General features: G+C 34.5%; 1 protein-coding gene across 1 annotated transcript in view; it reads right to left on the reverse strand.

Moving 5' to 3' along the window:
* The window catches only part of COL11A1 (collagen type XI alpha 1 chain), a 167,430-nt gene that overhangs the window by 102,676 nt on the left and 51,414 nt on the right, over positions 1-13,340 (reverse strand). Inside the window, exons 7-14 of the mRNA XM_026853967.1 lie at positions 11,662-11,778; positions 11,243-11,395; positions 10,963-11,058; positions 8,611-8,856; positions 5,968-6,030; positions 4,356-4,397; positions 3,925-3,987; positions 1,020-1,094 (exon numbers count right to left, since the gene is read on the reverse strand). Of these exons, the coding sequence (XP_026709768.1) occupies positions 1,020-1,094; positions 3,925-3,987; positions 4,356-4,397; positions 5,968-6,030; positions 8,611-8,856; positions 10,963-11,058; positions 11,243-11,395; positions 11,662-11,778 (855 nt within the window). The remainder of the gene's footprint in view (positions 1-1,019; positions 1,095-3,924; positions 3,988-4,355; positions 4,398-5,967; positions 6,031-8,610; positions 8,857-10,962; positions 11,059-11,242; positions 11,396-11,661; positions 11,779-13,340) is intronic.

Here is a 13,340-nt window from a genome sequence, read left to right on the forward strand (position 1 = left end):
GTTTAATGGAGCAAAGTGATAAAAGATAAATTTTCCTCTGCAAACATAGCAATTACAGATGGAAGAATGATTTGGGAATAACTCCCCTGAGGAGTAGTGGCATTTTTCCATCAACTAATTATTGATAAACAAATATTTCTGTTGTAAAGCCAGCTGTGATAACAGAACTTGATGCAAACACAAGATCAAAAACTTTAGCTTATTTTAATAAACTTCCATTGATTGTTTCATAAATAGAAAATAAACATTACAAAATCATCCTTTCCTCATTGATACTGATGGAGTCCTGCCTCCTGTATTAGAACTGCAGCAACTACAGTGCTGAGAATTTTTACTTACTTTGCTTTACTTACCAAAAATACTGCCCCTTCATTTTACAGTTTGTAGCTGTTGATGCTAGTACTCATTGGAGCTTTCACATACACACATACACTTAGGAATAATGAATTCCATGCACATAGTACTTTTCATACCACAAAGCTGCAAGATACTTTAACAGCTTTGGGCTTGTTCTTCCACCTGCTAAAACAGATGGTGTTTTGCTTTGACTCCAGTGGGAGCAGAGCTGGCTACGTGCATATATTTCTATTCAAAGGATGCACTGACTCTTCAAAGATGACACTGAAGTCCAATTTTAAGCATGGAATGCTTAAAATTCTCTATGTCAAAGAGACTTGAAAGTACACATGCCTGTTGGGAATACATGCCCTTTGTACAACAGCAAACTCCTTGTTTAGGACATATAGTAGCAAATAATAGTTACTGTTGAAAATTTCAATGAGTTTAATACTTTCATGTAGGTTCCAATCTGGCAGGCATGCAGGAGCAAAGCATATGTTTTGTTTGAGGAAAAAAAAAGGTACCATATCATCTCCAAATTATTACAGCATACAAGAAACTCTGTATCATCTCTCATTTCAAAGACAAAATCAGATGAAAAAAGAAAACACCTATACATTTCTTGAAACGTACTTCCTCTTTTTGGAGGCTGGTATCCCTGTAATCATAATACAACTTACCGGCAACATTAACATGGTACCTGGGGGACCTGCTAAACCATCAGCACCAGGGAGACCAGGGCGACCAGGTGGACCCTAAGAGAACAAAGAGAGGAGAGAAAAGGGGATGAGAACAAAAAGATAGCTGAACAAGATAAACCTTTGGACTCACTCACACATACTTACACTTGTATTAATAATGAGGGACTAGGAGGTTAGATATTCCCTTTGCAAATGATTTGGTAATGTTATTAATTATTAGTGAGGTAATTAAAGAAATGAGTTAGGGGAAGACATTCAGCAATAGGGAGGAAAGCTATTCTTTTTTATTATTTTACTTACAAAAAATATTAAAAGATGGAGTATGGAGTACCTAATTATCGAGGTTCTGCTCATGATTTCATAGGTTGGGCTGAGCTGAGATTTGCATTGTGTTCCAGCATTTGCTTTATTTGATATAGAGAACTAACACCGCTGATTCTCTTTAACCCCTTGAGCAGGTTTAATTTTCAAAGGCTACATAACTTCTGCAGCTATGACTTGAAAGAGATTTTTTATGAAATCTAATTCTCCCTGACAGATTAAAAGGAGTTTAACTTTTTGTGTAAGATGGAGTTGAAGAAATGTACCAATGTGTGTACATGACACTCATGATTATTGATCCAACATGCTGCAAAGATAAATATTGCTGTTGTGACAACAGTTAGATTTATAATTGCACCTTTCCTCCCAGCAATTTGCATGGTGCATTTTTACTAGCTGAAGCTGTCAAGGGCAGGAGGAGCCTGCATCAGGAGTGCTCACTTGCATGCTGCATGTCTGCCAGACAAAGTACTCATTCACCAGAACGACTCTCTGCAGGGTTGCAATGACAGATCAACAAACATCAAACTGTCTTAACCAGTTCCTTCAGCTGCTCAGGAGTTGAACAAAACAATGGGAAAGTTGATCTGAAAGATTTTGGTCATTTTTCCCCTTTTCAAGAATTAAGATCAGTAGTCTACTATTGAGCCTGTTTGAGATCTTTTTTCAAACAAGCCTGAAGCATCAAAAAATAATTCCCTACTAATAACACACTACAGATAAATCTTAAATTGAGAATTTTTACTAATTCAGATATAAAATATTGAATAAAATGTTGTCATTGTTAAAAAGAATCATTATATAGGTCAGGGAATTTTGAGCTGAGGTTAAAAAATAGAAAAATAATTAAATGAACTTGCAAGGTACCCAAAGAACCTTCACTCTGACCTGCAGTGACTTTATGCCATAGGATCATGAGTCTTTGTGAAGATTAGAACTGAAAGATTAGATCAAAGATGAAGATTAAATTACTGAAGATTAAATTGAAGATTAGATCAGTTTTTCACTTTCTTTTTCCATTGCACCATTTTATATGAGTGAAATTCATCCCTACAGTAAGTAAAAGTTGGACCACTTATGGTCCTCTCCAGCAGGGTATGTTCCGTCATTTCTCAGTTTTCTTATACCCATTACTAGGATTAGAATGACATAATAATTTAGTACAAAAGCTGAAGCACCATAGGCAACTACAAAAAGTGGTGGATTTCTCAATTTCTCAACTAATTGTTCTGTAGTTCTGTGCTTAAACAACATTCTCATTATTCTAGGTATTAATGCAGGATTTTTAAAATTAAGCAATGTGATGTTCTTGAGTGGTAATTTTCCAGACTGTTACTTTTCTAAATTTTTTATCTAAAATGAAAAATAGTCAGAATAGTTATAGCAAGAGCTAGAGTCATTATTCATATACAGTGATTGTCATCTAAGTAAAAAAGCAAACCTGTCCACATATGCTTAAAATTTAAAGTAAGACGTTATTTCATAAGGATGGAATCTGACAGCAGAATCTCGTTGCAGAAATCTGTATTGTTCTCATGAGTTTGGTAACTCATTTCTACAATTATTTATTTATGTAATGTGTCCTTTTTTATATAAAACATGAAGTCTGTTCCATGACAGGCACAAGATGTGTTTAGTCAAGAATTTCCTTTTGATATAAGCAGTTACTTAAAAAACTGAGTACTATCAGTAGTTATTCTATTACGATGTATTAAAATTCCCATTTTATAAGTTTAAATTCCAAAATATGTTGTTTAGTTAATCTAGAGAAAAAAAAAAAAAGAAAAAAAAGAGAAAAGTGTAGATACTGATTTCCTATCAAGGTGACGCATTGTTGGGATTTTTTATAATAATTAACATAATCTCATTATTCAGTGAAGTAATAGCATCTTCCTAACATCTTGCATACCCAAATACAGCATGACCATGATAGATTTGTTGGTAAACTATCAATCATAAAACTCAGGAAAGTTTTTTGAGTAGCATATTTTCTTCAAATAAATATATTTAGGCTGTTTTAAAACTGTGTTAGTTGTGACAGTAAGAAAAAGCTTGTGAAAACATGTAAAACTAAAATAATAGCTTACATTTCAATTATATTCATGACTGGACAGGGTTCTCATACAGTATGTTATGTAATAAGGCAAATAAATTCTGTGTAGGTCATCTAAACATCATCCATAATTTTCAAAATTTCCATATGTATTTTGATTCTGAAGAGCTTGTTTTTCTCTGTAGCTCTAAATGTTATAGGTGAGGACATAATGCTTTTTAAAAAACTCACTCAAATCCATACGAAATGTCTTTATTATATTTTACAATAATTCACAACAAAACAGAGAAATACAGACAAATAGGAACTTAACTACATATTTCTACCACTAAGGAAACGTTTGTCCAGATTCTCAGTTGATTTGCTCATCTGAGTAAATCAGCCTCAGTTCCACTGAAGTTTCTTAACCTATGGGTATGTATTTCAGATCACAATCTAACCTACTTACTCTTGTAGCAATTAGTTGAAGATATACCATGAATACCCAGGATAATCTGTTTGTTGACTTACCCTTTCACCAGGGTCACCCGGAGGACCGACAGGGCCTTGTAGACCTGGGGGACCTGTAAGACCCTATGAACGAATGAAAATGAATGTCATTATTATGCTGAATGCTTGCAGCATTTTTGAACTATTTTTTCTCTGTAAAGTTATGTTGAACACATGTTTGGATAAAATAATTTATAAGGTGGCATACTTTTTCCTTACAAAGATTTATAGTCAACATTCAAGAGTTCAGTTTTCATGTGTACACAGCTTGTTGCATGCTGTCACTGAAAATGCTTGAGATAACCCTTTTATACTCCCTTGAAAAAATGCAAAGTCTGATATATCATCTGGGAATTATGATAAAACCAATATTAATTGTTTTAACTCATGAATACCAAAGCACAATGGATAAATCAAATGCAATAAAAGGAGATTGTGATTAATCTACTTACAGCAGGTCCTCTTGGTCCTGGTGGTCCTTCAATGAGCATACCCTAGGGGGGATGAAACAAGATACTAAATTTGTCATTTCTTGGAGAAAAATATAAAACTTCTTTTAGCTGAACTATTAAAGCTAATATTTCTTAGTATTTAAATAAACTTTTCTGGGGATCTTCTCTCCACAGTTACAAGAATTGGAATCTGCATTGTTGTGTGGCTTTAGAAGTGAGAAAGACTATTAGGCTGGAAGTGTCTCATAGCACTTTTTTTTTTTTTTTTTTTTTTTTTAATGCTATTAAAGAATTTGCTGCAAACAGCTCTGCTTATTTCTATATTGTGGTCTTATAGCACTTCCTAGTTAATTTTTTTGGAGTGCAGTTGTTAGTCCAAATTCCAGGTAATGGTAATACCTACAGATATATGATCCTCACTTGTACTTGGCTTTTCATAGGAAGGAGGACTGTACAAACAAGCTTGAAGCTAGCTATAGTGAATTCCAACAGTGCTGGAGATTGGCAGTGGATATCTCTTCAGTATTATGGATATAAGCTAAATGTATCTTGCAACGGTGTTAAAAAGCCACACATTTTATGAGCAAACACACTGATCTTCATCAGTTGTGACTGAGAGGTCACAATCTTGACTTGTAACTTGTTTATTATGGTAGTCCTTTATCTTTGCTGATCAGTAATTTAACTACATGCTAATCCTGGGATAGGAATACAGAATTAAGAGGGACCTTTTGGATCACGTAATCTAGATCTTTCATATAAGAATGATACATCATAGTATTTTATCAGGATTCAACTTAAGCTATTTGTTACCCTTTATATTTCTGTACCTAATTTTCTATGAAATAAAAATCAGATTAAACTTTGATTTCTATTAGAGTCAGATACACATTTGAAAGCAGCCCTTGAAAATTCTAGAAGAGCAAACCACACTGGCATTCAACTTCTGCTAGATATTATGAAATTATTATTTTTGTATAATCTATGTATTTTTTTTAAATTCAGGTATATTTTAGTTTCTAACCATGAAATGTGATGCTAAGTATAACTCTGTCCTATTTGTAAAAGCCACTTACTATACTACTATTTAAAGATGGAAGAAATTCTGTAAGCTTGTAAGCTACTGATCCATTACTGTGCTTATTATCAAGTTGTAACATCTGAAGGAAGCATTTAATTAAACTTTTAGCAGTTTGATTGCACCAGCACAGGTTAAACATAGAGGCATTTATTTAACCTCTCAGAGGGACTTCCTTGCCCTTGCTGAAACCTATAGTGAGTGTTACCTGTGCCTAAGCTGGAAATTGTCTCTGTAGGTCTGTCCAAACGGTACTTACTAAATGGCCTGAAGAGCAGATCTATGCTCTGTTTTCCTCTCCACAAGAAGATTCTCCTTGCTCTAAGGAACATGTGGTTAGTCCTTTGTGTAACTAGAAGAGAAGGCTGAACAGGCTACTACTTTTATATCATTGACACTGCAGGTGATTGTTTCAGAGATCATGGATAAGGTTACTATCATCCTATCATGAACAACATGGTTTGATAATTATGTATCAACAGTGTATGTATGTTCTATAGTGCTAAAGAAAAACTCATCCACATTTGTACTTACAGGTTCAATCACAGCTGGTTCTCCCTTTTGTCCTTTTTCTCCATAAGCTCCATGTCCAGTCACCTGGTCAGTAAAAATAGCCCCAAAAATGAAAATAAGTACGAAGTCCAAGGACCTGGTACAGTAAAGAACTGCAGCAAACTGTAACTGAAAGCTAAAGCTGGAATTGATCTGTGCTACAAAAAATACATCACAGGCACAAACCATATCAATCAAAAATATTTAATATTTAAGAAATGGAAAATGCAGAAACTGCATGCATACTTCTCAAATTATTGGAATTATTGGATATTGTCAATTTGTAGTTTTCCAATGAGATGCAACAATTTGCATCCCACAGTTTGCATTTGGACTTTGGACTTAGCATCTGAAACTTCTGTGTGCAAGTCACAAAGTTGTTTCTTTTCTTGTTTGAATGGACATATTCTTGGCAATTAGCAATGATTCTTCATGGCTTTCTGAGTTAAGCAAGTCTAAAGTAAGCTGGAAGGAAAGATCCTTTGGTCCCATATGGACAGTACCCTTCAAGCTCCTGATTTCATTTATTTAACATCCACAACATGTAAATTATTCTGAGAAGAGTCTGTGACTTCTTGGCATAAATGGGCAAGGAGTTAAGTGGCATTTTAAACATAAAGTAATATTTCATGGCTAGCCAGTTATGCCTCCTAACTACATGAATCAGCTTCAACTGCAAAATTCTTTTGGGATCAGCTTTACAGGAAGTTTTGGGTTCGGGATTAAGATAACAGAAATACCTAAAACAATAAGTAAATAACACATGCCAATGTCAGAACAAAGATGGATTCAAATTTCAAAGAAAAAGAAACGGACTTGTTTTTCAAACCATGAGATACGTATTTTTCTTCAGAAGTACTTCTCTTGATTGCTAACATATCCACTAGAAATTAAATTCAGTTTTGATCAGATGAAAATTTGAAGTTTTTAAAATTTTATTTTAGTAGAGAAATTCCACATTTACACTAAAATAGCTGGGGATTTGAAAATGATAAGGATAATGTTACAGTATTTCAATATGTAATATTTCAGAAAGGAAAAGCAGAGGAAAAGATTACGGCTTGTGCATTTTGTGTTGATTTATAAAGACACAGAGCTCACTAATAATGGTGCAATAGTTCATAAAAATCAAGTAGCAAGAGGGATAATTATGTTTTATTATATTAATGAAAATTGGTTGCAAAAAAAGACAGCAGGTCTCCATCTGTGGAAATATTGCACCTTTTTTGAAAGTTTCCAGGTACTGAGTACTTTTCATCTTGCTTTTTTTTCAAAAGTAGAACATAATTTGTTCTAAATACATCCATATGTCAAAGGAAAATGATATGATATCTCTAGTTCAGCAGATGAGAATTGTAATAAAGCTGGCACAGGTCAGAGCCTGGGTTCTAATTCAAGCTTCCAGACTCCTTCACTTTTGTAGCAAGGCATTTTAAGTTGAAATTTACACCAGGGGATAGAGTCTACACAGTCATTTGCTTAATGCAGGCACAAACGGTGCCTTATAGGCTCTTTGCTTTGCAGATAATCTGACCTTTTCTGTGTCATTCTGCCACAGTGTCCCCATCTGGGCTAGAAGGAAAAAAGTAAGCTTGTATCACATTGCATAGATAAGGATCATTAAAAAAAATACAATGACCCCAACAGGGTTTAGAAAGGAGTGATAAATGAAATACAGAAGTATGGGTTTCAAGGTTGGCAGAGAAAAACAACCTCGCAGCACTTGCTGTTATTTCTTGGATTCTTTGTAAAGTGAAGTTTTGAGTTTGTGAGGAGAATATAAAGATAAGACGGAGAAAATACTGCAAACAAAATTCTCCTTTCCTACTATATTCAGGACTTTCCCAATTAAAATTCCAAATGGAAATTAATTTTTCTTCCAATCTTAGTCATATTAGTTTTCTCTGCAGCTTCCACAGTCTGGTAAACTGGTAAACGAAGATCTTGGCACAACTAAAGGAAAATTAAAGCCTTGCTGTTCAGTCAGAGGGAAAGAGAGAACTATAAAACACACAAAAAAGAGCATGATTCACAGGATCCACCATGTCATCCTATCTTCCTTTATAGATACTGAGCTGTTAAATCACTCCTGCAAGGTCATAAACCTTTAACTATTGACTAAACTCATTTTCATGAAAGGGTTCAGACCTTCACCCTTCCCACTCATGAATTTTCTCCTTGGAAGCAGAAGCCATAGGATTCTAGACCCTTACATGCATTTCAACTTCTGAGGATGATAATTTAAAAATATTAATTACAGTACTTGCATTTGCATTAGAACTTGCATTTTTTCCAGCTTTAGCTCTAGTTTAGAAAGATTTTTAAAACTGTTCACTTTATCATTTATTTTTGGAATTCCACCTCTTCAGTCCTTTCCCTCCCATCTTCAACCCTCCCTTATTCCCTTTACCAAAAGAGACAAAAACCTTGCATTGAATAAAAATAAAAAGTTCAAGTTTACTAAAACAAGGGATGGGCTTGATCCAAAGCCTGTCAAAAGCGAGTGAGAATATATATCCTATCTACAAGGAGCTCTGGATCACGGTCTGTACAGTCCTGATTCTGTATACCTATAAAAGGATCACTAAATTAAATTAATCTGAATTATGCTTCCCATCAACTTACGCTTGTTTCTGTGATATCGGTCTCTGCAGGAACACCTGGACCAAACTCCTCATTAGTGGAATCAGTTGGTTTCTCTTCATATTCTTTATATTCATAAAAATCATATTCGCCTAAATCTCCATCTACCAGCAGATCAGATTCACTGAGGTCTACTCCTCTGCTTCCATATTCAGTTTCCTCAGTTTTTTTATCATAATCCTCTCCAGTTATGTATTCTTCAGCAAATACTTCTTCAACAGGATTTTGCTATTCATATCAGTAGCAAAGATTTGGGAATAGGAGGAATACGTGGGTTATTGTTAGTAAAGCAATGTAAGCATATGCTGATCCACCATGATGACTTGTCAAAAGAAGAAAGAATGGTAGAACTAGAGCACATTGTCTTTTAATTAGAGTCTGAAGGAATGGAAGTCCAGCCTTTCAGAGTAATTAAAAGATCTTTGCATAAGTAGCACAAAGTAATGCTTTCATACGCTTTTTTTTGGTTTTTTTTTAATTCTAAAACCATTGAATACGATATATCCAGTACGATGCGAGGCATACTGCTTGCTTAATGTTACTTTAGTGCCAAATATAGCTAAATTTCCCTGCTTGGTTTCACATTTACAACCATTCATGAATGCACATATACACCACAATAAGCAGTGAATAAATTCAGACCTTTTTACAATAACGATGTACAGGAAGTGCAAGCATCACTTTAGTTAAGCCCAGCCTTCTTCACTGTTTTGTGTCTCTAAATACCAATGCTGAGAGAAATGTTTCAACTTCTTTTCTCTTGTTAATGATTTTGCAGTTTATTTATCACTATCAAAGTCATGGTTCATGTCTTTCATGGCAATTTACTTAGTTTTTGTCTGAATCAAATTCCACCTGCAAAACTTAAATTAATTTTAACATTTCTGAACTCTAAGCTTTCATCTTCAGGTGTGTAAACTGTCAAACCAAGCAACCAACTTAAAAGCACTAAAGCAGTATAACAGAATGCTATTTCTGAGATGTACAAAACCATTTGTGAAAAAAAATAGTTTTATTCTGTTACTGAGGTCTCTTGAAAGCATAATTTTGAAAAAATTGAAGTTCAGATATTGCTAATATGAGATGGATATTCTAGATGATCAGACAAGATGAACGAGTATGATCTTAAAAAAATATATTAAGAAGTTAATCAACATCCAGAGTAATTAAGAATATCTTGATCTAATCATGATGTTGAAATACATTACAATTTAAATAGAAGGACAGATTCTGACTTAAGAGTTGCCTAATTCCATTAGCTATGGACTATGACTTTTACCTTACATCTAGAGTAAATGCACATCTGAACCAGTTCTAAGACAAATTTTACCTTCATGCAGAACTGCTCTCATAAAAGAGAGCATTTAGCACTTTGGATCTACCTCAATACAACTCATAATATTTAAATATGCGTCTGTCAATCAGTTTGTGAGAAGTAAAGATGAAATTTATCACAAAAGCAATTTACAGCAGAATGAGTAAAATATACCTTCATACACCTTCACATAGAAGGAAAACAAAATACCAACTGGGGACTCTTTTTTCTTTTCCAATATTTGGGATGGCAGGGGGCAGTTTTGTACATCTTTCAAGCAACATATATTCATTTTGAAAGGAAAATGTAAAAGAAAAATGAAAACAATATTTCTTATAATCAGCCATCATTTTTCTAAAATGAGCATTAATTAATATGCAGACATATTAATCAACACTGGCTTAGGTGTAGTAATCTTAATGTTTAGCCTGTTGTAGCTTTCCGAAAAAGTGGATTCTAACATAAGCCAAAATAATAATTTTGTCTTTTTTGACAGTTCAAAATACAATGTTTCATTTGAATAGACCCCCAGTGAAAAGCAAGTAATTTGGTTCTGTTAGCTGAAGAACTATTAAAAGGAAATGATGGCTTCTGACTCAACTTCAATATGCTGCTATGGTTGCAGCCATTCTGTCTTGCGTTAGGCTTGTTTTATGCTGCATCTTAAGAATTACAGGAAAAATTAGGGACTTCCTATTAGATCAGAAGCTCCATTCACATCCACACTGAATACAACAATTTCTGCATTCCCATAGCATATATCACTGAATGATATCCAGAAACACAAACTCTGTAGTCTAAAGATTCAGCAGATCTCTACAGAATTAATGGGAGTTCTGCCCAAGAAAACAGTAGGTTCTCATATTGGCTGAGAAAGCATAAAATTGCACTAACTGCTATTATAGGTATGTATATTTACACGTAAGTACATCCTTTTAAAACGTGTTTGTGCTTTTTTAATCATTGACATCTGGTGGGCAAGCATTTTTGTCTATTGTTTTCTCAGGAGACTTTATTACCTCATTTGCTTCAGTAGTTCTGGAGGGAGCTTCCGTCTGGGGCCCATAGTCATTTTCAGCTATGCTATACTCTTGAAATCCATCAACAACGTTTGCCTAATATTTAAAAAAATATATATATTATTAAAAAAATCCTGTAGGAAAAATTCAAGAGATCACTTTTATTCAGGTTATGGTATTAGCCAAACGTATTCATCTAGTGGGGTTAGGTATAATTTTTCTTATTATCAGAGATCTTCCAGTCTTGGCTTGGGAAAGATCTTGATTTTTTCTTGGCTACCTTTACCCCTAGTTTGCCTTTTGCTGCTGCTTGATAACTTTTCTTCTTCTTGGATGCATATTTTTCAGATTTTTTTGTTGTGGCCTTTTGGGGTTTGTCCTTTATGCTAGCGGCCACTGTCCTCTTCTTCTTTCTGACCATGGCTTTCTTTTTCTGCAAACGTTATGAAAGATGGAATGGAAAAACATAAATAAAATGAAAATTGAGAAAGCATGAGTGAAAGAAGGGTAACCAACTGTGAGATGAATGCTGTCATCTGTGAGACCTTCCATCTCTAACTGAAAGTAAATATTACAGCCACAGAGTAAAGAAATGAGTGAAGGGAAAACATTAAGCTTATATACAGAAGACACAAACTGACAAACCATGTGTTAGGGGACAGCTGGACACCACACAACAAACAGATCAGATTCTGTTACCTCTGTTTGTGCTACTGTCTCTTCGAACAGTGGGGGTCCCTCTGTTACAGAATCAGTTTCTTTATAATCTGCATCCCCATATTCATAGTCATATTCGATAAAATCTTCTGGTGTGTACTACATTGTAAATGGAAAAATATCAGGCATTCCCATGTTAGTGGTAGCAAACCAGATTAGCAATGCTGGAAAGCATCTTAACCTTTACTTAGGAGTAAAGCTTAAGAAAATTAAAGTAGTATGAACAATTCAATAAAGTTATTCACTTGGGGAAAAAATACATTTTCTTATTACTTTAAAAGCACAATACAAAAGTAATAAAAAAGCAAGTAGTAATGCCAAGAAAAAACTCTTTTATTGAACTGCAGAGAAGAATCAACTATCATTTGGATTACTGGGAGCACCAACTGATCTTTGAGAAATCATATATTTATTTAATCCTTAAATTGCAAATAATGTCTCCTTTTACCTATACTATTTTACCTGGTTTTTTTCAGGTGACCAGCAGAGAGGAGAGATGCCAATATCTGGCATGAATAGGGTAAATAATTTCAGATACAGTAAAGAGGCTACAACTCACAAATAAACATGGCTATCCTCGTTTGCTGGAGAGTTCTCAAAACCAGGGCAAGCTTCATGGTACACATTGCCTGAGCAAATGCTTCACTGGTATAATTTCATTTAAAGGTCAAATCCTCAACTGCTGTAAATTGCTCCATAGTTCTGTATCTATAATAACTAGTATCAAATGACGAATTGGCCCACAAAATTTTACAAGAGAAAAGGGGTTTAGAATTGGCTTGTGTAATGTTGTGAACACAATCTAATGAGCCAGGAACTCCTGAGCTGTAATCTTGGCTGTGCCATGAAGGCACTCGTCTAGATATTACGTGCAACAAGTACTACTCATCACGCTGAGAAGAAAGGGCAGCTTTAAACTATCTTACCACTCCTGTCATGTTTGAAACTACAGGAACTGGTTGATCCTGTAAATTAAAGCAGTCTCATGGCTGCTACCAATTCTCTTTACATCCCCAGGGAGCCAAAGGAAGGTGGAATTGCAGCCAGAATTTGGCCAAGCATCTGCTTTCCCTTGTTTAGGAAGAAATATTCTAATGTGCCTTGTGTGAGCTAGACACTTCTGAAATCTCCTCCCTCCTGTTACAAGTCAACATCATTGTCGGTAAAATGAAGACAGTATTTGTTTGTTTCATTAGATTGCTGAGAGTACATTACACTTCCAAATGACTCTGAGGATTCATAGAAGTCATAAATATCATCAACATCAGAAAGAGATTGACATTTTAGAAGAAATCATAAATTCCAAAATATATTCTGTGTGACCAAATTCTGGTTTAACTGTTTTCTCTGGCAAAGCCTTTTGACAAAATTCTTGTATTTATGATTTTAGTGTGCAGAAAATATGGAGAAGTTGATTTCCTCAGGAAGTGTGAGACTAACACTGAAAGGCCTTAATCACTTAAAAATCCCTTTACATGAGTTTCTGTTACGTCCCTCCTGTAACTCCTCAGAGTTCTACTATGACCAACAGCTTTTCTTAAAAAGAAGATACAGAATTTTTTAAGAAGTTAGATGCTTTTTGTTTGATTATCCTTTTAATTATTTCTACACCCATGCACATGTAACTTGGTTAGTCGTGAGATTTGATAAACATATAGAAA

The sequence above is a fragment of the Athene cunicularia genome (assembly GCF_003259725.1).
Source record: "Athene cunicularia isolate RWA chromosome 8 unlocalized genomic scaffold, athCun1 chr8_part1, whole genome shotgun sequence".
Classification (NCBI taxonomy): Eukaryota; Metazoa; Chordata; class Aves; order Strigiformes; family Strigidae; genus Athene; species Athene cunicularia.